This window comes from Chiloscyllium punctatum, chromosome 8, assembly GCF_047496795.1.
Source record: "Chiloscyllium punctatum isolate Juve2018m chromosome 8, sChiPun1.3, whole genome shotgun sequence".
In the NCBI taxonomy this organism is placed as follows: domain Eukaryota; kingdom Metazoa; phylum Chordata; class Chondrichthyes; order Orectolobiformes; family Hemiscylliidae; genus Chiloscyllium; species Chiloscyllium punctatum.
This window is the reverse complement of record NC_092746.1, coordinates 89,097,553-89,124,966: the sequence shown is the minus strand read 5'-3', so window position 1 is coordinate 89,124,966 and position 27,414 is coordinate 89,097,553. Positions and strand designations below refer to the sequence as shown.

The 27,414-nt window shown below is 38.6% G+C and overlaps 1 protein-coding gene across 5 annotated transcripts in view; it reads left to right on the top strand.

Moving 5' to 3' along the window:
- The window catches only part of mkxa (mohawk homeobox a), a 56,288-nt gene extending 29,122 nt beyond the window's left edge, over nucleotides 1-27,166 (top strand). For 4 of the 5 annotated variants that reach the window (XM_072576024.1, XM_072576021.1, XM_072576022.1 and 1 more), the window contains exons 6-7: nucleotides 25,144-25,177; nucleotides 25,272-27,166. In XM_072576024.1, the coding sequence (XP_072432125.1) occupies nucleotides 25,144-25,177; nucleotides 25,272-25,458 (221 nt within the window). In that variant the 3' untranslated portion in view covers nucleotides 25,459-27,166. Of the gene's footprint in view, nucleotides 1-5,755; nucleotides 5,870-25,143; nucleotides 25,178-25,271 lie in introns of all 5 variants that reach the window. The other variant, XM_072576025.1, reaches the window with a different exon arrangement.
- Nucleotides 27,167-27,414: the final 248 nt, after the last annotated feature.

The following is a 27,414-nucleotide window of genomic DNA, read 5'->3' as shown; positions in this document are numbered from 1 at the left end:
TGCCAGTGGAATCATCCTTACTGCTTCTATCTCATCTATTCCCTTCATAATTTTATATATTTCAATAAAATCCCTCCTCTTTCTTCTAAATTCCAATGAATATAATCCCAGTTTACTCAGTGTCTCCTCATAAGGCAACCCTCCCAACTCCAGAATCAATCTAGTGAATCTCCTCTGCACCCTCTCCAGAGCTAGTACACCCTTTCTCAAATAAGGAGACCAAAACTGCACACAGTACTCTAGATGTGGCCTCACCAGCACTCTATACAGCTGCAACATAGCCTTCCTGCTTTTAAACTCAATCCCTCTATCAATCATTGCTCAGAATCTTAACTGGACTCACCACATAAACACATTGACTACAACAGCAGGTCAGAGCCTAGGATTAATGCAGCAAGTAACTCACTTGCTGGCTTCTGAAAGCCAAACCATCTACAAGGCACAAGTCAGGAGTGTGATGGAATACCCCCCCACTTGTCTGGATGAGCGTAGCCCCAACAATACTCAAGATGCTTGACACCATCCAGGATAAAGCAGCCTGCTTTATTGGCACTGCATCCACAAGCATCCACTCTCTCCAACACCCATTTCTGCAGTGTGTACCGTCTACAAAATCCACTTCAGAAATTCACCAAAGATCCTCAGACAGCACCTTCCAAATCTGCAAACACTTGCATCGAGAAGGACAAGGGCAGCAGACATGGGGACACCACCATTTTCAAGTTCCCCTCCGGGCCACTCACCATTCTGACCTGGAAAATGTATCACTGTTTTTTCACCATTCCTGAGTCAAATTCCTGGAATTCCCTCCCTAATGGCATTGGGGGTCAACCTACAGTAGGTGACTGTGATAGAAGGCAGCTCACCATCACCTTCTCAATGGCAACTAGGGATGGGCAATAAATGCTGGCCAATCAGCAATGCCCACATCCCACTTAAAATGAAATGAATAATAAAACGAAGAACAAAATTCCATTTGCCTTCTCAATTACCTGTTGCACCTGCAAGCCAACCTTCTGTGATCCATGCACAAGGACACTCTGGTCCCTCTGCACAGCAGCATGCTGCAACTTCTACTGTTCAAAATAATAGTCCATTTTACTGTTATGCACAACAAAATGGATAACTCCATATTTATCAACATTGTACTTCATCTGCCAGATCTTCTATCCATGCTAATACATTGCCTGTAATACTGTGTACCTTTATGTTACGCTGCAGTCCATTATGCGGCACCTTGTTGAATGCCTTTGGAAATCCAGATGCACCACATCTACTGCATCCCCATTGTCCACCATGCTCATAATGTCTTTATAGAACTCCAGTAGATTAATTAAACATAACCTGCCTTCCATGAATCCATGCTGCATCTGCCCGTTGGGACAATTTCTATTATGATGTCTTCTTATGTCTTCCTTAATGATAGATTCAAATATTTTCTCCACTATAGCACTTAAGCCAACCGACCTATAAATCCCCGTCATTTGTCTACCTCTGTTTTTAAACAGCTATGTGATATTTATTGTTTTCCAAACTACTGGAACTCCAGCAAATTTTGGAAAATTACTATAAGCGTATTTGTCACTTTTCCCACCACATCTTTTGGTATCCTTGGATGCATTCCATCAGGGCCAGGAGCCTTGTCTATCTTTACCTCCATTAGCTTGCCCAACACTACCTCTTTCATGCTAATGATCATTTCTAGGTCCTCACCTACGTTTGTCTCCTTGTCAATTACTGACAACATATGATATGAATTTTTCTGAAGCCCTAATATACCTGGGTTTTTATTTACTTTTATTTTAAAATATTTTTATTGGAAAAATGTTTCTTTAAAAATTATAGAATTACAAAAATATAACATCATAACAACAAAAATAACAACAATAAACAATAAACCAACTACTATACTACTCTACAAAAGAACTCACCACTACACTCATGACACATCAATCAATAAATAAGTAAATAAATAACACCACTCAACATAAGAAGACCTCAGCTTTCAATCTTTGAGAGCATCAATTATTAAACCCATGTTTGCACGAAATTCTTCCTCTCAGGACATTAGACTTATTAGACCAAACCACCATGGCTAGACAAAAGCCCTAATTAAAATGGTGGACAGATCTGCTTCCAAATAATTCAAAAAAGGGCTGCCATGTCTTATAAAAATTGTTCATTTTCTGGTGCACCATATTTGTAAGAAAGTCCAAAGGAATGTGTTCCAAAATTAACTTATGTCACCCTGACAGACCCGGGGGGGTGGGGGTGGGGGATCCTCAGACACCCAGCACAGAATGTTCTTCCTTGCACAAAAAGTGAGGATGCTAAAAAGCTTTCTCCCATATCGATCAAAGGGAGATAAATTCGGCCAACCCAAGAGAAGAAAAACCTCGACTTTGGTCCCCAAGACCCTCCCTATTACTCCTGCCACAGCGCTCCAGTGTGTATGGAACCTGCGGCAGGACCACAAACAATGAGTGAGATACCTGTATTTATTTTACGTTTGTGGGAAATTGAAGATGCACCCTGCTTAAATTTTGCAAGATGATCTGGGGCCAGATTAGCCCTATGAAAAATCTTTAACTGCACAACATTGGTCCTGTTACATAACAAAATCTTCCTCACGCTCTCACAAATGTCCTCCCAAGTTTCAAGAGTGATCTCCATCCCAACTCTCTCTCCCAGACCTCCTGTCACTTGCTCAATGTCACCTAAGGAACGCCCCCCCCAACAAATGATAGAAAGTACTCACTGAAAGAGTGCTCTTAGCCTGAAGCACCCTCTTTTCCGTAGCAGAGCTTTAACACTCAGTCAGAAGTGTTGTCTCTTTTTGGATAAAATCTCTGACCTGAAAAAAATGGAAGACGTCCCTGCTCGATAATCCATACTTATGAGTTATCTCATCGAGTATTGAATACCGAGGTCCTTTAACCTTCTCTTAACCTCATCAAACGAATTCCTCTTAGGGATCACTGCTGCAGAAAAGTCCTAGAAAAAACATTATCTTAGTTCCTTGATAGGTCAGGGCCTGTGGATCTATCCCAAACCTTCTAGAAGTTTTCATGACTCTCTGCCTGTCCCTGTAGCATTGAAATCGTATCAGAACTGGGCAGGGGTGCTGACGCTGACCAGATCTGCACGCCACAACCTGGTGAGCTCTGTCAACCTCCACCTGGAACGCCTTGGCATCCCAGCCAAGAAATTATGGCAACCAGTCTTCAAAAAACTTGCTGGCTGCCCACCTTCTCCTCCCTCTGGCAGGCCAATGACCTGGATATATTTTTCCTCCTATTTATATTTTCCAGGTCATCGACTTGCTCAATCAGGGACCAAACCTGTTTCTCAACCTTGGTCTCCTTGGTTGACCTTGGTTTCCAACGCTGCGGTCAACCACTCAACCTCTCCAACTCGCTTCCTGAGCCCTTCCAACTCCCTCTCATGCTTTTGCAGCATGGTTGAGGTGGGCTCCAGTTGATTAATGAGCCTCTTCCCTCATCTCTTGGATCAGTGTCAGATCGGTCCGAGTTCCTCCACAATGTTCTGCTGCGCACGGCATTCCTTCCCAGCTGCAGACGGAGCTGCAGCTGCTTCCCCAGTTACAGTCTCAGGCCCGCCTACTGTTTTCGAGTGTCCCGAGTGTTGAGACTTGACCGTTTGCTTCCCCTTAGTCATTCTTGCATGCTCAGGAAAGGATTTAATTGGTTGTTTTACCATTTAACAATAATTTTTTTCCAAACAAAACTAAAGTAAGGGTGGAAAAGCTCCTACCTTGGGTTGGGGTGCAGAGCTCAGCAAGGCTGATCTATTCAGATTGCCGCCATCTTGAATCCACTGGGTTTTGATTTCTAATGAAACCCTGATTTGGAGCTTCTGACTAGATTAAGGCTGCACTTGCACCTCTTTCTGAAATTTAACATCAAAACCAGAAATAATAAAGCTAATTATTAAGCCAAACAAAAATTGAACTGAATCTGTCATAGAATAACCAGCAAAGTTAATAATGGGTAGATTAAAACCAATGAAAAGCCTAACAAAAAGTAATCAAAACTGTTCTTCTATCAAGGAACTTACTTCAACCTATTAAAAAATGCAAAACCTTACTTTCCTTCTTTAGAAACAAAGTCCAGGTACAACTGCATCCTTCTTTTAATGAGATGAGTCTCTAGTTGTGACTGGACAACACAAAAGTTGGCAATGGGCAGTTTGTAATTGTGTTCAAATATTAAAATGAATTGGCACATGAACTTGGACGTATTGGGGAGAAATCTGGAACACCAGTTTTCATGATCTGTGGGACAATTGGCAGTTACAGGAGGCAAAGACTGTGGATTGAGGAGATAAAGGTTATTCTAATTACCTGCGGAGTCCAGCATATCCATCTTGTCAAACCTCTCAAAACTGGACACCATTCTGGACTATTCTGTCAATCCCACCAAGCTCTCTAACCTCCCCACAGACACTGTGAATTCCCACTCCACAAATAAGACTTTCAATTTACCACCTGCCCAACCCACCAATACTCTTTAGCACTACTACCACCCCACTCCATGATTGATCCCTACCCCTCAACGAGTCAGGGCTCAGATTTACTTAGACCCACACCTCTTCTCCATCATTGCTCCCCAAACTTAAAGCCAAGTGTGTCAATCAGACTCACATCCAGGCAGTGGTGTCATACACTTGTTGTCGATTCCACAGTGTGAGGGGAAACCTCAGACTTCAAATTTCCTGCACTCTCAAAATTCTTTTGCCCCCACCATCCGTCCCATTCGTTGGGTGAAAAACTTGTAAATCCTTCAATTACTTATCCCAAAACCATCCAACTAGTCTTTTTAAGATAGCTTAAAACTGGCACTTCAGCTACTCAGTTTTATGTTGAACGCTAATTTGTTTTCGCTCAGGCATTAACGTAAAATGACTGAGGTGAGACCAATTTCATCACATTCTTCTGGTCTCATAGGTTCTGCTGGAGGCCCTCAGCCTCACTGTATATCTATTAACAGGATTAGTAATAAGGACAAAAACAGAAATTGCTGGAAAAGCTCAGCAGGTCTGGCAGCATCTGTGAGGAGAAATTAGAGTTAATGTTTTGGGTCCAGTGACCCTTTCTTTAAAAATAGGGTGAAACAGCTCCAAATGGGAGCATATTATTTGAACCTTTAGATTATTTCATTGTGGCGAGAGTGGTCTATTCACTTAAATTAGTGGGAATTTAACTAATGTCTATTGCTGGACAATCATTAGACAGATTCTCGAGATTACCAGACCAATAATTGAGCCACTACAGTACCATCACTCCAAACATCAACTCATCAGTTAAAATGTCAAATTGGCTATCCTGATCAGCTCCTCAATAATACTAAAAGGTTGAAAACAAAACTTAAAAAGACAGGAAAAATGGCTTTACACAGATTGCAGATATATTGCGCTCATTCACATCCCAAAATTCAATTAAAAATTAGTTTTTCTGATCCCTTCTCCAACATATACCAGAGATCTTACAGACCTTTTTCACCTTTTTCCTCTATTTGGCCAAGAAATTAAGATGAGGCCCAAACACCCATGTCTTCTCTTTTGGTATATTCCTCTCTAGTTGACCAGGACTACCTCATGGGAAATCTGTCACCAAATGTTGTAGGTCTTTCTTTATTGACAGTTTTACTGTTAACTTGTTCAGTTTAAAAAATATTCCCGGTGAGGTTCATGCTCTTTGATCTCACTTGCATTTTTCTTACGCACCTTTCCTCAGCCTCGTTTTGTCAGAGTCAAAATATAGATGCCTGGCAACATCATCTTTTATCTCCTACTACTGGAGAGAGCAATTCCTCTCACACAGTCCTGACATAAAACGCCACTTGTAAAGGTAAGAATCAACCTTGAAATTATAGCAACATGCCATTGCAGACAATACTATTTACTCATTAACAAACTCATGGCAAATAGAATTTATTGCAAATATTTGAGCCCCTTTATTTATTCACATTAAACGTCTTTTTTATGTCATTGTTAACAGCTTTAGCACTATTAAAGCTTTGCTCTCTGACTAAATTTGTTGCATTAAGGATAATTATTAGCCCTTTCCAATCAAATTGACTTCTGTGTTAAAAGATAGCGTGTAAAATTAATACCCTGTTATACTTGAGGCACTAATTTCAGACTAGCTACCCCCTGCATTTCTCAGGTCAGCTGTGCCAATCTCTTCATGTATTATTCCCATGAAGGATGTGGGCAAGCCTGACTCAGTTGGCAATTTCAACTCATCCTTAGTTGCCCTGAGAAGGTAATGTTGAATCTACTTCATGGTTGATCAATCAGTTAAAAGTTAACCATTCTTAACATTTAGATCAGACCTAAAGGAAATGGTGAACCAGTTGAATGTGTCCGACAACCCAACATCTTTATAGTCACTTTTACTATCTCTACATTTCATTTCCATTTTTCTAATAGTGAATTCAAATTTTTAACTCTGTCATGGTGGGAATTTAACTAATGTCTATTGCTGGACAATCATTAGACAGGTTCTCTAGATTACCAGACCAATAACTGAGCCATTACAGTAGCATCACTCCAAACACTAACTCATCAGTCAAAATGTCAAATTGGCTATCCTGATCAGCTCCTCAATAATACTAAAAGTTTGAAAACAAAATTTAAAACAACAGGAAAAAATGGCTTTACAGTCATTTGCAGATATATTGCAGCTCTTTCACAACCCAGAACCTCATTTTTAAAAATTTGTTCATAGGATGAGGGCATAAATGACTAGGCTAGCATTATTGACTTATTGTCCATATCTAATTAGCCAGAGTGCAGTTAATGACGTTGCTGAAGGTCTGGAAGTCACAATTAGGTAACATAAGACAGATTCAAAGGTCATTAGTAAACCTGATGAATCAGACAACAGTCATTACATGGTCACTAAGAGGCTTTTTATTCCCCATTTTTAATGACTACAATTTCACTCTGATATGGTGGGAATTGAACTCAAGTCCTGAAAACATGAACCTGCAGCTCTGTAAAACATACGGATTTTCAAAGAAGGAAGTGAGATAAAAGCAGTAGTTTGCAATCATAGAGCCGTGATAAAGTACAGCATAGAAAGAGACCAATCAGCCCATCATGTCTGCACCTACTTAATTTAACTAACCAAGCATTCTAATCCCACTCCCCAGCACATGTTGCCTGCAGGTTACAGTGCTTCACGTTCAGATCCAGGTTACTTTTAAATGAGTTGAGTGTTTCTGCTTCAGCCACCAAACTGGGCAGTAAATTCCAGGCAACCACAACCCTCTGAGTGGAGAGGTTTTTCCTCATGTGCCTCTAATCTTTTTACTGGTCACCTTAAATCGATTTCCCTTGGTTATTGACCTCTTTGCCAGTGGAAATAGGTTTTCCTTATCCTCTCTCTCCAAGCTCCTCATTATTTTGCACTCCTCAATTAAGTTGCCACTTACCCCTCTATTGTAAGGAAAACAACCCTTGTCGGCCAAATATTTCTTCATAGCTGCAAATTTCAAAACTTGGCAATATTCTTGTAATTCTCTTATAATTGCGGTCTAAAGCAATCACACCCTTCCTGGAATATGGTGACCAGAACCGTATATAAAATTCAACCTGCAGACTAATGGGTGTCTAACATAGTTCTATCTCTGCTGTTATATTCAGTACCTCAGTTCCATATGACTTCTTTACTACCTTAACTACCCTGTCCTGTCAGTTTAATGAGCCTGTGCAAATGCATTGAAAGTGTGTTCGTTTCTTCTACCCCGTCAATACCCTTCCATTTATTGTGTATTTCCTTGTTTTGTTCGCGCTCCCAAAATTCATGAACTCATGGCCCTCCAGACTGAATTATATTTGCTACTTTTCCACCTACTCACTCAAACTATTACTGTCAATCTGCCATCAGGAGACATTCTCTTTAATTATTGAGTAAATCAAAATAACAGTGCATTTCCTCTCCCTGATGCTGTGGAAATGAAAAGAGATTAAGCATAATTAGAACTGTTTCCACTGTTCGTGGCAAAACTATGAAATAGCAACAGGAGTTTTTTTTAAAAAAAATCTTAAGCATATAAAGAATTTCAACCAGACTCTCAGAGCTCAGTAAAGCGTGCCACAAGATGTATTGTAGACTAAATAGAGTCATACAGCATGGAAACAAACCCCTTGTTCCAACTCTTCCATGCCAACCAAACATCCTAAATTAATGTAGTCCCATTTATCAGCATTTGGCCCATATCCTTCTCAACCCATTCTATTCATATAACCATCCAGCTACCTTTTAAATGTTGTAGGTGTACCAGCCTCCACCACCTCCTCTGGCAGCTCATTCCATACAAATCTCATTGAAAATTCAAACGGGGAGGTTTTGCAGGTTTTGGAGACACACAGCGAACTGCATATTAATGATACTTAGGAATGGTATTTGTTCAATATGAGAGCTAAAGTGGGGAGGGAGACTTGATCACATTGATACATCTAGCTGAATACTGAAAGCCTGGACAAATAAAAATTGATCTCATTGGAGGTAGGACTCTCTGAGGCATAAGAAATCCTACTGTGACAGCAGAGAGGAGAGAAACCTCCTCCCAAGAAAGCTATCAACATGTACAGAAGCCCTGAAACAGTTCTTCATCATTGGGAGAAAAAATTAGGTTTCATATTGTGGTGTGAGACATTCCAGACTGAATGAGAACCATAGCTTTAGAAAAGGATGAAATATTGCAGAGGAGCCAGCAGAAAGATTAAAGCAAAGGGAAAGGATGTAAATATTGTAGACGATAACCTATTAAAGAAAAGGAAACATGTCCAGCATAGGAAAAGCAGTGTGACAGCTGCAAAAAGCTAAATCACATTGCATGCAAGAACCAAGCTAGAAAGAAGCAAAATAAACTTACAAATATACCTGCTGGAGAGTCAGCCAATGATAACTCTTACAAATTACTGAATATCACACAACAAGTTGGCATCACCAGGGCTACAGGTGATGAATGGTTTGTGACTATTGGAATGATAAATACAGAAGGAGCACATCAAGTGAACTTTAAGAGTCAGATACTTCATGGAACATCACAAGTTTCACAGATCTTTGTGAAACCACTCAAGTAATGACCACCCAGAAATGAAGCCCTCAGAGATAAGATCGAAGTTATACCATGGAATTACACTTGTCTCAAGAGGACAAATGAAATTGAAAGCACAAACGGAAGAACAAAACTCCAGTGTTTAAGATAATGAACGTTAAGCAAAACCCAGGCCTGTCACCTGAAGCATGGACTAGTAACCATAAACATATAAAGAGAGATTTCACCAGCCACTAAGCCATTGACTACTGAACAGGTACTGGAAGATAACAAAGATCTTTCTCCAAGTTTGGATGTCATCCTAAAGTCACCTCAGATTAGATAAGAGAGGGAGAGCAACTCAGCATCTGCTGAGGAAAATTCTAGTTCCCTTTAATTCCAGTCATACAATCATACAGCATGGAAATAGATTGTTTGATCCAATCAGTCTATGATGACTATAATCCCAAACTAAACTAGTCCCATCTGCCTAATCCTGGCCCATATATCTCCAAACCTTTCCTAATCATGTATTTATCCAAATTTGAAACATTGTAATTGTACCCACATCTACCACTTTCTCAGGAACTTCATTCCACACATCAACCACCCTCTGTATAAAAAGATTGCCTCTTATGTCTTTTTTAAATCTCTACCCCCTCACATTACCCTAGCCTTGAATTCCCCCATCCTAAAGAAAACACAATTACTATTAACTCTATCGATACCTCTCACTATTTTATAAACTGCTATCAGATTTCCTCTCAACCTCCTATGCTCCCATTAAAAATGTCCCAGCCTATCCAGCCTTTCTTTATAACTCATACCTTCCATACCCAGCAACATCCTGGTTCATCTCTTCTGAACCCGCTCCAGCTTGATAATATCCTTCCTGTAACTGGGCAACCAGAACTGGGCACAGTATTTGGGAAGAGGCCTCACCAATGTCCTGTACAACCTCAACATGACTTCCCAACCCCTATACTCAAAGGACTGAGCAGTGAAGTCTTAAAGAAAAGATAGAAGAGATGGAAACGAAAGGAGTAACTAAGAAAGTAACAATTGCTACGCTCTGAATTAACAGCACAGTAGTAGTTAAACTAAACCTTTGAAAACTAAAAGTATGTGTAACGATTTGCAGAGATCTCACTAACCTACGCCACCTGTTGAATAAATGTTGCAAAATGTAGGGGAGAATCAAGTTTATAAGGAAAGGGCAGAGAAGTGGATGTGAGAAATGTTGGATCAGCCATGATCCTATTTAATGGTGGAGCAGGTTAAAGGGGTCAAACAGCCTCCGCCTGTTCCCATTTGTGGTGTTGTAACTTGCCAAAGCCATGTTCCATGCTACCTTTGATAAAAAAGATAGTCACTTCAAGTAAAGCTGGATGAAAGCAGCACTTTTCATCTTACATTCTGGATATGATTCGAGAGTTGTAGATGATTGTATATGCCATTTGGTACTCCCACTGCTCTGGAAGAGCAGCAATGTAAACAGCATAACATAGTTAGGGATCTTCCTGGAGTGGATGCTATTGTGGATGATCTGTTTGTCTGTGGATGTGGAGACACAAGGAAGATGCTCAGAATTTAATATGATTGCAAAAGAGTTTCGCAAATGAACCTGAAGTGGAACAAGAAAAAATGTGCTATTCTTAAAGTCAAGTACATAGGTAATGTACTAAAAGTGAAAAGACAAAACCCAGACTCTGACAAGGTTAGAGCTGGAGCAGAGATGAAATGACCAACAGATGAGTAAGCAGTGAAATGATTTATTGGATTAGTGAACTATTTAGCAAAGTTCAAACCTAATTTGTCATCACTGCGTGAATTTCTATGCAAGCTCACCGTTAGGATATGCAGTTGTTTTGAGACATGGAACCAGGATAAACTTTTAACTAGAATCAAACAAGTAGTGATGACAACACCAGTGCTGAGAAACTGTGATGTCAATAATGAAGTCACCTTGTGGTGTGGTTTCACCAAAACCAGTTTTGGAGCAGATTGTTCCTATGCAACAAGGAGAAAGTGAGGACTGCAGATGCTGGAGACCAGAGTTGAAAAGTGTGGTGCTGGAAAAGTGCAGCAGGCCAGGCAGCATCCGAGGAGCAGGAGAATCGACATTTCAGGCATAAGCCCTTCTTCAGGAATGAGGCTGGTGAGGCACACCAGCCTCATTCCTGAAGAAGGGCTTATGCTCGATTCTTCTGCTCCTCAGGTGCTGCCTGGCCTGCTGTGCTTTTCCAGCACCACACTTTTCAACTCTAGTCTCCAGTATCTGCAGTCCTCACTTTCCTCCTAGTTGATCTTAACCTACTGTGAATCCTCTTGCAAGGATGCCTACCTTGAAGAAGCTCTCCTCCTCCCTCTACAAAAAAAGTGGCCTTGTTCCTGAAGAAGGGTTTATGCCCGAAACGTCGATTCTCCTGCTCCTCAGATGCTGCCTGGCCTGCTGCGCTTTTCCAGCACCACACTTATCAACTTATGCAACAAGGACAATGAATTGCATTTGCATCCGGGACATTCATACATACTGAATGACCTATGATCAGATTGAGACACAGAGCCTGTCTATTGTGTTTATTTGTGATAGTTCTAATCAATATCTGTTTGGGAGCAACATAGTCATAACAGAAGCTGATGACAAGCCACTTCAAAGCATCTAACTGAAACTATTTCTATCTGCTCCAAAGCATTTGTAAAGAGTGTTATTTCATGTGCACAGATATCATCTGAATATGACATACATCCAAAGGAAATAGATGAATATGATATGCTGTCAAGACAGCACTCCCGATGAAGAACATTGAGGACGCTAGACAGAGTGAAACCATCAAGATTCAGCAAGAAGTGACAGTTTGACATAGTCTGGAAGTCATCAACTAGCAGAAACAAAGATTCTGGCTCAAATTAAGCAAACTGGGAAAGATGATGCAGTTAACTGTAGTGTTGAAAGAATAGCCTGAAAGCATCAAGGACAAATCTGTTACTATAAGAAAACATTGGATATGCATAAATGAAGTGAATGCCTAAGATTACATCTTGTGCAAAAGAAATAGATTCATTATCACTGAGTGCAATTCTGCAAGCCATTAAGGAATTGAATCTGGAGCAAAGAAGGTTAGGAAAGTGCTCTATTGGTCGAACATGAACTCTGAGATTAGGATCATATCAGTCAGTGCAGTACTTGTAATGAGTAACAAGCCAAGCAGATTAAGGAGCTGCTTATGATCTATCTATCTATCCCAGATAGATCATGGATGAAGTTAAATGTCGATCTTTCACTTTCACAGGGACTGATTGTATTGTCTGATTGTAAATAGACAATAGATGCAGGAGTAGGCCATTCTGCCCTTCGAGCCAGCACCATTCATTCTGATCATGGCTGATCATCCTCAATCAGTATCCTGTTCCTGCCTTATCCCCATAACCCTTGATTCCACTATCCTTAAGCGCTCTATCCAACTCTTTCTTGAAAGTATCTAGAGACTTGGCCTCCACAGCCTTCTGGGGCAGAGCATTCCATACACCCACCACTCTCTGGGTGAAGAAGTTTCTCCTCAACTCTGTTCTAAGTGGCCTAACCCTTATTTTTAAACTGTGTCCTCTAGTTCGGGACTCCCCATCAGTGGAAACATGCTTCCTGCCTCCAGAGTGTCCAATCCTTTAATAATCTTATACGTCTCAATCAGATCCCCTCTCAGTCTTCTAAACTCAAGCATATACAAGCCCAGTTGCTCCAATCTTTCAGCGTAAGACCTCATGAACCTACACTGCACTCCTTCAATAGCCAGAATGTCTTATCTCAAATTTGGAGACCAAAACTGCACACAATATTCCAGGTGCAGTCTCACCAGGGCCATGTACAGCTGCAGAAGGACCTCTTTGCTTCTATACCCAATTCGTCTTGTTATAAAGGCCAGCATGCTATTAGCTTTCTTCACTGCCTGCTGTACCTGCATGCTAAAGTGATAGAAGAATTGATATCAAAGACCACAAGTGCATTTGTGGAATGCCTGGAAGCATAATTCAGTCATTGTAGCATTCCAGTCATTGTGATGGGCCATAACTGGCAGTTATTATTGAATGAGGAATTCAGCCACTTCATTATTGATTGTGAAAATCAACATAATACATCATCTCCACACTAAACTGAATTAAATGAAAAGGCTGAGGTGGCAGTACAAATTTTATGAAGGATCAGAAAGAAATTGAACAAATCCAGCACAGACCTGTGCAAGGCAATCCTTCAGTGAAAAAAATATATCTTCTGAGGGCATGAAAGTAGTTCAGTCCAAAATTTAATATCACATCACATCCTCTTCCAATAGAGAAATAAACTGTTGAAGCCAGAAGTACTAACAGGTGTAAAGACAAAATCAATGTGCAACAGCGATTTTATCTAAGTAAAATTTGACTGTCTGTCATGTCATTGTCAGAGTGTGCATTGGACAGCCCGTCAGAGTACAAACATTCAACATTTTCAAATGGCAACTAGGGACTTATAGTTGTTGCCTTGACCACATGAACAACTAGCTATATCACTGCAAATGTAGACAAATACTTACAACTAGTTCAGCTGTGCCTTTACTGCAGGGAATAAATTAGAAGGAAGTGACTTCAATATCTGTAGAGTACAGAATGACTATCAGTTTCAGAGGTTCATCACCTCTCAGAAAGAGAAATAAATCAGAGACATCAGTTACAATGGCAACAATGTTTACGATGCGAAAGAACATCACTCTAGGAGTGAGTAAATACCACTGGAACACCCAAAGACAATCTGCTGATTTACCACTAAAAGGCCTGATTTAAAGAGTATGCAGGTAAAGCAAGTGCAGAGACTGATAACCGTGTAATAGTCTAGAGTTAACACCCTGTTTGTTTATGAATAACAATTTTCTCTGTGATCATGTATATTAGGTATATTAGCTTAACTTTTAACAGAAAATGACAGTACTTTTTTATTTGATTTCTTTGTGAAAGGAAGCTTGTTTGGAGAAATACAATTGTACCCTTAGGGTACTGGTTTACTTGCCATGGTTATGTAACCTTTATTCCTGATGAAGGGCTTTTGCCCAAAACGGCGATTTTACTGCTCCTCGGATGCTGCCTGAACTGCTGTGCTCTTCCAGCACCACTAATCCAGAATCTGGTTTCCAGCATCTGCAGTCATTGTTTTTACCTAACCTCTACCTTAGCTGAGTGCCTTTAAGTGCAGTCTGTGGGAGCCATTAAACACACATTTGAAACAAAGGTTGAGGGAAATTTGATGGAAGTGTACAAGACTATGTCAGACTTCCTGTAAAGTAGACAGCAAAAAGTTGATTGCACAGGGATGAGGGACCACAGGTTTAAGATTTTGAGAAGAGATACAAGGGGGATGTGAGGAAAACCTTTGTTTTAATTTAATGTGTGGAAACAATCTGAAACCTGATATCTTACAAGAGTGAGAAGGTGAAGTTAATCAATGATCTCAAAAGGAAATTGGGCCTTATGGAAAAGGAACTTTCAGGGCTACAGTGAAACAATAGTGGAAAGGACTGGCTAATTGTTCTATAGTGTGCTTGCTTAGACTCAGTGGGTTCAGTGGTCTCCTTATCTGTCATAATGATTCAGCAATTTTATGAAATTATCCAAATAATACAGGAGACATCATCTGGATACCTTTAAATACTAGAATGTTTAAGTAAATTATTGCTGTCTGGAGCTTTCCTAAGGGAAAATATTACTTTAAGCTTTCTTCTTCCTACAGTTATTTATAATAACACTTTAAACTAAAGCTCTACAGTAACTTGTCAAGATATAAGCTTCTTAGAACTAGTCATAGAGCATAGAAGAGGTCTTTCAGCATGTGGAGTCTGTACGAACCTAGCTACACTGATCCTACTTTCCAACACTTGGCTCATGGTCTTCACTTTTATGACATTTCAGGTGTTCATCCACATACATTTTAAAGGTCATGAGGTTTCCTGCCTATCAGGGTCTCCTAGGCATAGCCTTCCACATTCCTACCACCAGAGATGCAAAGTATTTCCTCAAATTCCCTCGAAGATCCTGCATTTCACATTATGATTATATCCACTTGTTACTGACCCTTCAACCAAGGAGAGCAGCTGCTTTCTATCCACCCTGCCCATTTCTCTCATCATTTTACACACCTCACTCAGGTTCCTCCCTCAACTTTCTCTGCTTCAAAGAGAGCAACACAAGCATATCCAACGTCTCTTCATAGCTCAAATGCTCCAGCCCAGGCAACATCCTGGTGAATCTCCTTTGCATCCTCTCCAGTGCAATCACATTGTTCCTACAGTGTGGTGACCAGAACTACACGCAGTATACTATCTGTGGTCTAACCAAAGTACTGTACAGCTCCAACAAAGCCTTCTCACTCCTGTATCTACGCTACAACTGATAAAGGCAAGTGTACTATTTTCCCTATTAACTCTCCTAATAACCTGTTCTGCCACCTTCATGGATCAGTGGACAAGCACCCCAAGATCCATATGCTCCTCTGAGCTTCCTGGTATCATTTATTGACTATTCTCTTGTTTTGTTCCTTCTTCCAAAGAGCATGTCCTCACACTTATCATGGCTAAATTCTATCTGCCACTGATCTGCCTTTCTAAGAATCCATTAATAACCTCCTGTACTTTTAGTGCCTCTTTCTTCACTATTAACCACCTGACCAATCTTCGTGCCATCTGCAAACTTATTTACCATCAGCCCCCCACATTCTCATTTACATTGTTTATATGTATCACAAACAATAAGGCACCTAGCACTAATCCCTGTGGTATCCACTGGGCCTTCAGTTACACATACAGCCTGTTACCACTATCTTCTCTCTTACCACTAAGCCACTTTTGTATCCAACTTGCCAGGTTGCTCTGGATCCCATGTGCTTTTACCTTCTTTCTCAGTGTCTCATGTGGGATCTTGTCCAACGCTTTACAGAAATCTATATAAACTACATCAACTGTATTGCCTCATACACACTAGATCATCTTCTCAAAACAGTCTATCAAATTTGTTAGGTATGACCTCTCCCTGGCAAAGTCATGCTGACTATCCTTGATCAAACTTTGCCTCTCCACATGGAGGTTAATTCTTTCCTCCAGAATTTTCTCCCGTATTTTCCCTCCCACTGATGTGAGACTCTCTGGTCTGTAATTGCCTGACTTATCTCTACCACCCTTCTTCTAAAGTGGAACCAAATTAGTTGTCCTCCAGTCCTCTCACAACTCCCCTGTGGCCAGAGTCAAATTAAAAATGTGTAATTTTCTATCTCATGTCCTACTCTATACTGTCTATGGTTAAGCATGCCAAAACCTCCAATACCTCTTCATTCGCTATCTCTGTCTGCTCACGAATATCACAGTCTCTCTCCCCAAATTCCACATCTACATATTTCTTCTTCCCAATGAACCCTAACAATGTCCTCTAACTCCAAGCACAGATTCCCCCTTGGTCCCTAATGGGCCTTAATCTTTCTTTGGTTATTCCTCTTCTCCACATTATATAGTTATGGAATATCTTGGTACTCTTGCTAATTTTATCCACCCATGGTTTTATCATACCTCTTCTTCAATCACCTAATTGTTTCTGAGGTTTCCCCTGCATTTCTGAAACTCAAGCCCTGATTGATATGTTCCTTTTGCACCTGCTAAAGGCCTCTCTTTTCCTTTCTATCTTGTCCTGAATCTTCCTACATATTCAGGTTTCTCTGGACTTGTAGCTCCTACATTTCACTCCCCCATTGCTCCGCAGTGGATTTTCCAAGTCTACTTTGATCAGATTCCACATTGCTTTAATAAAATCTGCCCTCCCCCATACAAAAACTATTTTTTGCAGACCATCTTTTTCTTTACCATAACAGACTTAAATTATACTGTGTTTTGGTTGCTATCACCAAAATACTGCCACACTGCCACCTCAACCTGGATTCATTCCCCAGAATTAGATCCAGCACTTCATTGATCCTTGTAGAACCTTCAACGTGTGGAATTTAGTAGTATTTAGTGAATCTAATGTTTAGATTTTTGAAGGGTTAAGATCAAGTTGGATACGTCTCAGCATTTTTTGAAATGGAAAACTAAAGATCTGAAGTTGAGGAGATGTATGAATTTCACTGGAAACCTGTACTAGAGAATTCCATTGCGTTTTCCAGTTTTGTTTTTCTCAGCCAAATCATGCATTAATGTATATTCTATGTTAGGAATTCCCTTACTTGGCAATTTAGTATCTTTTCCCTTTTTGCTAGGTTTCATCGTTTTTATACCATTTGGCAACTATCCATGTCAGTAAAAGTCAAAGAACCATTCAGAGGAAAAGAGTGAAGTCCAAAATTAATCTTATAGGACCTTATTATTATTAAAATTGGCTTAAATTTGGAAAACAAAACTTAATTTAAATTTAAAGCTTTACAACAGCTAATAATAAATGTTATAGTTTAGCATGTCAGTTAAAGGAAACTTTAACGTTAATATAAGATAAAATTAAAATAAGGTTAACTGAAATGGATAGTTTGCTGTTATTAAAGAGGGAAGAATTACTTAACTAAAGTTCCTTTATTCGGATGAATTTGTTACAGGACTGTGGCAAACATTTTAGTTATATTTTGTAAAATTTTTATTGTTGATTAGAAATCCTTCCACTGACAAATGTAATCTCTTCAGAAAGTAAGAGATCTATGACAATTATTTTGAGTGGCCAAGGTCTTTTATTATTAATTCTCACAATTAATGAATTATTAACAAAAAGGTGTTGTCGTTAATTGGACTAAAGCTTCCTAAAATCGCACTGTGTTTTAAATTACATAATATATAATCGGGTCTTGTTTACACAAATCTTTATAACCAAGCACAATTTAATCTGGATTCTGAATTTAATGCAGCTTTCCAAAGCAGGAAACATGGCAGCTTGGCCAACTTAATTATAACAGAGTTTTTCCCCGTGGCTGGAAAACCTCCCTTAATTGAGTTAGAGGTAGAAAATAGCCTGTACACAGCAGATTTTAAGTTAGGTTCATTGATGAACTAATTGACAGTTTTAGCCCTGAGCCCATCGGAATATAGAAGTGTCTCAGTTGTATGGTTTTCTCTTGTGTGGGAGTTGAATGGCTATGCCATGCCTCCTCAAGGCTAATAGTCCCGTCAGTAAGCCCTTTGTTATCAAGCACACTATGTCCAATTATGGGATCTCTCATTGGGAGAACAATGAATCCCACACCTCTGATCATGTCTCCCTTTGCCCTAGTATCCCCTCCCCATGACCATTTTCTTTCCCTCACTATCCTGAGTCCAAGGATTGACCCAACACTGATTGCTGGATAAGTCCCTGAGGCACATCTAAACAGCAGCCACAGCCTCATGCAGCACAGTAGAAATGGAGATCTGCAAGCATCAGACTAAATTATAGCTCTCAGCAGGCAGGTGTTCCACCACCACAGTACTAAATCCTGAGGAAGCGCAGATGCTGGCCAGTGAAGTTCAAATCCCATGGAAATGACGTTGGTTCTCTGTTCTCTGTCTGATGGACAAACCTTATGTTGGGGGCATTAGGTCCAACCCCATGAGAAGCTTAAGAAGAAAATAAGGTAGACTTCCTAAATTCCTACTTGGATATGTTACTTCACGAGGCACGAGTGTGCATCAGAAAAATCACAAGCCATGGGCCCACAACATTTTGATGCATGATCCTAGTCTGGAGGAAAGTTGTCCCAGGAGAAAGTAGTAGTGTATATTATATTTTTAATATGTATGCAAGTGTCAATCATATATATGTATATAAAACATGTATATTTATTTAAATTGACAACTGGTAAAACAATATTTCGGATGATAGGAAGCAGAAAATTCAGTCTGGCTGTGAACCACTGTCACTGTTACATCTGACTTTTATGCCTCCAGCACTCACTGAAAAGGAATGTTTGTAAAATGCATTGATATCAAATAATTAACTTCTCCAATTATGTTATTGCTGTTATCCTACCCACTTCTGGAATATGTAAATATGATTTAAAGCTTTTTACAATTTACTTCTACGTATTAATGAAAGTGCGTGCTAAGCATTAGCTCTCCTGTACCATTTAGAGATTGAGTTTGCTTAATAATAATCACATTTCAATATGAGAACTGTGGAAAAACCTTTGATCATATATCTGTCTGGAGTTAATTACTGTGCTATGTTGACTCAGGCAGTGTTTGGCTGTATACTGAAAAAAGTATGTATTTTTTTTAAATTGGCTATCAATTAAATGAAGATGAAAGTGAATGTTTGGAAAATTAGTCTGCACCAGATGACCAATATGACCAGCATTCACATTTGTTTACTGGTAATTTGCCTATTTCTGAAACATCCCTCTAATACAAAAAAGATGGTGTCCTTTGGAATCCTAACATAGTTGTGTTCAGGATCATTTGATAACCCCCGTGCAAAAGACAGCCCTTAGTCATACTATTTTTCCTCAACATGGTCAGGATATGAACAGTGGATCATTTTTAACAACCAGTAATACATTTTACTTGTTGGCAATTCATTTGGCTTGAATGAATTATCAAATCATACTGATTTAGATAACTGTGGTTAGCTTTCATTTGAAAAGAAACATAAAGAAAATAGTGGAATATAAATAGGTCCCAGAGACATAGTAAAGTATCAGAAATAATCTTGGCCTGCTAAATTCACACACTTCTCAATTCCAAACAATGTATAAGAACAAACTTATTTTAACTTTATTCAGAAATGGAGGGAGAAAGCAAGTTATAAGTTGTGAGCAAACTGTGAAGAGAACATAGCAGGCTATAAAAGGATATAGATAGGAGAAGTGGATCAGCAAACGTTTGCCAAAGAATGTAATTTGTGAAAATATGAAATTTGATTTGATAGGGAGAATTAAAAAATACATGGTATCTTATTAGCAAAAGATTGCAGCATTATCGTATGCAGAAGGATTTGGGTGACTAGTGTATGGATCACAGAAGATAAGTATGCAAATACTATAAGTAATTAGAAAAGCAAATGGAACATTATCATTTATTGCAAGGTGAACTGAACACAAAAGTACAGGAGTTAAGCTTCAATTTTCAATTCTACAGGACACTGATGAGACTTGGGTACTTGCTAAAATATTGGTGTCCTTATTTAAAGAAGGATGTAAATACATTGAAAACAATTTAGAAAAGGTTTACTACCACAAAGGACTATCACAAATTGTCTTATGGGGAAAGGTTGGAAAGGCCTGGCTTGGTTTAGGAGCGTAAAAGGTGACTTGATTGAAACATGCAAGATCCAGAGGTCTCATATGAAAAGGATGGTTTACTCTTTTTGGGTTTCCATTTAAAAATGAAGAGTTGTCGTTTTAAAATAAACATGAAGATAATGTTTCTTCTCTCAAAGGACCGTGAATCTTTGAAACCTTTTTCATCAAAAGATAGTGGAGCAGCATCTTTGCATATTTTTAAGATTCCTGGGAAGCAAAGAAGTGAAAGATTATTGGGGATAGGTGGGAATGTGGAATAATCAGATCAGCCATGAACTTACTGAATGATTGAGAATGTTTGAGGGGCCAAATGGCCTACTCTTGATCCTAACTTGTATGTACATTTTATTGTAAAATACCACAATACACATTGAAGCACAAGCACTAAGAAAGCAGAAAATTTTAAAGTTGCTGTCAATAACATTAGCTGAAGGTAGGTCTGTTAAAAAGTTTCCATGTAAAATATACTTGGCTGCTGGCGTGTGTGCATAAGATATAGATTAAAGTAGACACAGTCAGAAAAGTTCAGTGGACCCAGCTGTGGAGAACTGAGGCATACGGGAAAATGCTTGGTTGATGCCAATGCTGTTGATCGGACTAAACAGATAATGACTTTAAAATTGCTCTGACCTGGTTTCAATTATGCAGACTAGGTTTTGTGATGCCCTTAGAAAAGTATTTTTAAAATGGTGAAAATAGAACATAAGGCTATAAGGGCTGTGGGTTTAATGTTTGCAATACTTTCTTTACAATTACTAATAAAATATTTTCAGGTTAAAATAGTGGGGAAAGGGTGTGATGCACCTTATGGTTGTACATGTTATACACTTTTATCTAGGTTTAAAGTATATCTAATAAGGCTAGTAGTGAACAAGTGACAAATCCACATCACTTTTGACATGTATATTGCACCTCACTTTTGATATACATATTACACAACTCATATATCACAATGTGGTTAGTGGCTTGCAACACTGTTCCTTCACATCTGGGTTTAAATTCAGTCTGTTCTGCTCTCTCATGAGACTGTTAACGTAAATGAAAAAAGAGGCAAAACTTAATTTCCAGTGCACCCATATTGAAAGCACAAGACACCCTATTATTTGATATGAATAAGAATTAAATTGTCCCTCCTACTCAGTGCAATCGCAGAGATAATAGCTGGGTGAGAACTGAAAGTCACACATGCATTTCAATAAAAACTTATCCTGAGGTGAGAATTAAATTTTATTGTTGTGGCAATAGAGGAGATTTCCTGCATCTGGTGAGTGCTATAACAGGAAAAAGAGTGCTTGATGCTGACAGAAGCTAAAAATTCTATTTGGTAAAGAGACATTGGGCCAGTTTATTCAAGGGTCAATTAAGAAGGTTCAGACATTCTGGCTGCAGTATGCTATGTTCCTGGTTTTCTGCTCAGTAGGTTCCAAATACCACTCCCTGCTCCCTATATTTTACATTGTTTAATGATGTTGCAAAGATTTACATGAGACAAGGTGTGATTTCTGAAGTATGACATCTGAAAGTCTTATAACAGGAGGAAGTGATGAGACAGATTGATATGCAGGGACCCAGAAATTCATTTATAAAAAGTAGTTCTAATTTATCTGGTAATATAAGATTCTTTGTCCCAGTCTAAGTACATTATTTCAAATTAATTTGAAGCTTTATGGAGTTTAGAAAAGTAATCAAATAAAACTATAGTGCAACAAGACTATTAAATCTAACTGCAAAAGTTTGAATTATTACAATGTACTTGACTGCAGTGATCCAAGTATTTCACTAGTGTATATGTAGACATGATGCTTATGACTTTCTGTGAGTGAATAGTTTAGCAATCCAAAGGAGCTAATTCAAGTTCAGCTGTTCCAGACTCCTTCTGCTTCTGTAAAACCAACAAGCCATAAGATTAGGTTTCAGTCTGTAAACATTGGGATAATCAAAGATTTTTTTTTAACGATTATGGTACAATAGCTGCAAAACTCAATAAACGTTGAACATTTCCTTTCTGAAGTTGGCTTATTCCTTGCTGTAGTGATTGTGAGCCACCCAAAACAAGTTACCTGAAACGAATTCAGGACGCAATCTGAAACCATTGTGACTATGTACAAACTCACTTCAGTTATATAACATTAATTTAAGGTTAAAGCTTTTCTGTATAAAGAGGATTTTAGGAAATTCCTATTTACTCAGTCATGCACCCAAAAACTTTTCAAGTTTATTTTGTATTAATATTAGTGCATTGGAATTCAATGCTTCAAAAGGTGATGGAAGTTGATTCAGCAGTAACTGCAGATATGCTTTGGAATACTTTTTATGAAGTGCTGCATTACATGTAAAATGTGCAGTAGCAACATGGATATAAATTGGCTAAGTGACAGGCAACAGAGAAAAATAAGAAATAGTTGTTTCTCATATTGTAGGAAGTTATATAATGGGGTTCCCTAAGGATTACTATTAAGACCACTACTTTTCTTGATATACGTTAATAACATAGACATTGGGGCACTCAGCACAACTTGCAAAATTGTATTTAATGCCAAAATATTATGAATTGTGAGGAAGAAGTTGATAAATCTCAAGAGTACTTAGACTGGCAGACAAGTAGCAGATGTAATTTAATGCAGAGAAATGTGAGTTGATTAATTTTGATCAGAAAAATTGAGGAGGAGTAATATAAAATTAAGTCAGTTCTAAAGGGGATGTAAAAGTATATATGCACAAATGATTGAAGGTGGCAGGAGAGGTCAAAAAAGTGATTAATAAAGTATATATATGTCTATATATAATTTTTTTTCTTTTCTGGGGGCTTGTGGGTGTTACTGGCTGGGCCAGCATTAAGTACCCATCGCCAGTTGTCCTTTTATCCTGGACAATATAGAGTACAATTTACTGTATAAAGATGAACATACATAAAAACATCCATAAGTGCATTGTGTCCAGTTCTGGTCATTACAATTAAGAAGGATGTGAAACTTTCGAGAGAATGCAAAAGATATTTATGCAAATGATTCTAGCTGTGAGAAGCTTCAGTTACATAGTTAGATTGGACATCCTAGAGTTGTTCTCCCAAGAGAACAGAACATTAATTGGAGGTTTGAGGTGTTCAAAACATAAGTGGCCTGAATACATGAGATAGGGAGAGACTGTTTCCATCTGTGGGTTAACTGAATAGCAGAGGACACTGATTTAAGGTGTTTGGCAGAAGAAACAATCATGAAATGAAGAAATTCTTTACACAGTGAGTGGTTAGAATCTAAAGTGTACTGTCTGAGAATGTATGGATGCAGATTCACGATATATTTTCAAAACTGAATCAGGCAATGATCTGAACTGAAAAGATTTACAGAGCAATAGGACATGCATGAGTATAAAGCACAGTATGGGCAGATTGTCTGTGCTGTTGCCATTCTGTAACTTACATTCTTGAAAGGTTACCTTAACAGAACTGTGAGGAAGAATAGGAGAGAGAAATTCATTGTACTGTTCCTTCAAAGGGTTGGCACAGCCACCATAGGTTAACTGGCATCCTTCCATGCTGAAGGAGTCTATGATTAATGTTGATAGAAAGCTACAACATTTAAACATCATTTGGATGCCAATATGCAGAACTTTGTTTACCTTATTTGGACAGCAATATAAACAGGTCTGCTGGGCTGTACAGCATGCTAAATCAGGAAGCATAACTCCAGACCTATAGACCTATCTATGGAGCACCTTGAAATTATATTCATGTTACAATGGCACTCACTTTCAAAGCCATGCAAGCTGAAAGAAGCTTCACTCATCTCCAGTCTGAGAAGTGCCCATCTACACCTACTCTCTGTTTCCTATCTTTTAGCCAACTTCTAATCCACACTGCCAAGGACCCCTTAATCCAAATATGTAACATCCATAGCACTACCCTCATCCACTGTCTGTGTCCCTTCATCAAAGAACTCAATTAAATTTATAAGACATGACTAGTCCTTGACAAAGCTATACTGACTGTCTAGTATTAATTACATTTTCTCTTTGCATATTTATGTTATCCCATATTGAGGCCTCCATCAGTTTTCTCACAATTGATGCCAAGCTGACAGGTCTGTAGTTTCCTGGATTATCCTTTGCCTCTTGGGAGGCTTCCTTTTTCTTTAGATAACTGAAAGAATAATATCACGTGGCAATCTAGTCTGTAAATTGGACATCTGCTTGAAGGATATTAACACTGCCAAAACCATGGCCTTTAACATTGGAGTCACATTTTCAATCTTCCAGTCGCCCGTGGCTAATCCTGTGTTCAGACATGTCTGGAAAACATCGAGCAATAGCTCCGCAATTTGCTCCTTTACCTCTCTCAGAAATCTAGGATGCATTTGATCCTGGCCTAGCAACTGCTCTACCTGGAATTCTGCCAGCCTTTTCTTTATACTGCACAGTTGCTGAACACCCACATTTTCAACAGGTTCATTGTCACCATCTTCTAATTTGGTAAAGACAGAAGCAAAGTATTCAGTTAGTACTTCTGTCACACTCTTTGCTTCAGTGGGCAGCTTACCCTGCTTGTTCCTTATGGGGCCTACTCTATCCTTCACCAATCTTTTACTATTAATCTGTCTGAAGAACATTTTACTATCTGTTTTAGTGCAGCCTGCCATCCTTTCCTCATGCTTCCTCTTAGCTTTCCTTATTCCAGCCTTAGACTTTATTACATATAAATACAAGGAAACTGATTTTAGCATCTTCAAAGGGATGAAAAGAGTATTCTACCTACTGTATGTCAGAGAAACCTTGTAAGAAAAAAGGAATAACTTTCTTCTCTTTTGTTATCAGAGACAGTGGAACAGGGAACAAACAGATTAATGAGGTTAGTGAAATCCACAGCATTCTACTTCAGCACGGAAATTGCTAATGTCAGTTAAATTTACAGACTAAACTGCCACTTTTCATTATTCTTTCAGCTATCCAAAGAAAAAGGAAACCTCCAAAGATGACACCTACTGGAAGGAAATTAACGCAGCCATGGCCTTAACTAATCTGGCACAAGCAAAAGGCAAAATTCAAGGAACAACCAGCTGTATCATTCAAAAGTCTTCACATATTTCTGAAATAAAGACATTGAAAATTTCATCGGGTAAACCGTTTTAAAGAAAAAACTTAAATGACTTAAAGCATTTCTGAAGCAAAACTATTCCATGTATATATTTTGAAAAAAAATTTACAACCAAATGCTGACTCCTGGCTCTTGAAGCCAGTTTAGAACAAATCCATTTTTGAAAATCTAATCTTATGTTTATTAATATATTTAGGATCTTGCAGCAGTTTTTAAATCTTTTGTAATAACACATATATTTTTGCTGTTGTTGGCCAGCTTTTTTTAAATCAAGAACTGACTGTAAATTGTTAAAACGGTACAATTTCTGTAAAAGCATTAACTTATTTTATGTTACTCAAATTAATCTTTGACATCTCATGTTGGTGTTGTCAGCATGAATATAATGTAATATAAATAATATATCAATAAGCTACATGTTGCACACTGAAAGCATATTTGCCATTGTGAAATTGTACTTTCACATAACATGAACAATTCCATGTTGTAAGACTCTTATGTGACAAACAAAACAGAAAAATGTCTACAGCATGGAATGTACATTGTGGTCCTGGAAGAAAAACATTGTGATTGTTCTGGCATGTCACTTTATTTTGATTTCAGTTATAGCTTGTTGACTTTACTTTGGCTTAGAGAACACGTGTTGAAAATATATGACAACTGGCATATCATACAGGTCTTAACAGTGATCTAATTAGAAGCAGTAACATTATGCACTCTGGATTCAAACATGCTGAATGATTATATACTGGATTAGTGGTGCTGGAAGAGCACAGCAGTTCAGGCAGCATCCAACATGCTGAATGATTAGCCAATTTTAAGCTGGAAGGCTCCAAAGATAAACTGAAGCTCAAAATGTTGCTTTGCATGGTGACCAAATTTCAATATTTCTAAATCTGGATGAATATGTCAGCACGCATTGGCCTCCGTAAGTGACTAGTGTTACTTCATTTAAAACACAAAGGTAATTTTAATAGAATAAGATAAAGAAATAGAAAAAAGCTGCTCAAAACAGAATAATAGGCATAGGGACTGACTTTAGTATACTGAGTATATGGTGTTTCTGAGGGATGAATTAAGATGTTACAACTGTAATAAAGTTCATGATGTGCCGATTTTGCGTACTTGTATTCAAATTCCATTTGAAAACATTAGATATTTACAAATGGCCTCAAAAAAGCAGAAATCAGCAACAACAATTGGGTCCCAAAACATAACAATAACCCACCAAAAAAAATGACTCTTTCCTGCTGTGTTGAACATTCTGATGTTAATTTTATACTGTATGGACTATAGAGTTGTAAAAACGATATATGGCTTTTTAACCTTGGCCAGAACCATCAAAATGATCCATTATGCATTTGGAGTCAGATAATTTATACATGGGTACAAAAGAACAAGATCGTTTGGGCATAGCGACTTACATGTAAAACACATTTGTGTCCAAATTTCTTCAAAATCTGACAATCTTCTTGCTTTGCATCCAATTTCACGTCTTTGGAGATCATTACCCAAGGAATTCCACTTCACCACATTTGTGCACAATTGTGATCTTCAAAAATCTATTAACTTGCTTGCCAGTTATATATTTAATGATCAAATACAATGGAATTTTGTGCTGTTTGTGCTTAAAAACTGTCTTGAGGAGTTAGGCGCACATTTCTTCAACCTTGTGCCCATAAATGAAGCCGATGAACAGTGAAGTTTAACCAGGAGAAAGTGAGGACTGCAGATGCTGGAGATCAGAACTTAAAAATGTGTTGCTGGAAAAGTGCAGCAGGTCAGGCAGCATCAAAGGAGCAGGAGAATTGACATTTCGGGCATAAGCCCTTCTTCAAGAATCCTTTGATGCTGCCTGACCTGCTGTGCTTTTCCAGCAACACATTTTTAAGCTTTGTTCTCCAGCATCTGCAGTCCTCACTTTCTCCTAGTTGATCTTAACCTACTGCGAATCCTCTTGCAAGGATGCCTTCCTTGAAGAAGCTCTCCTC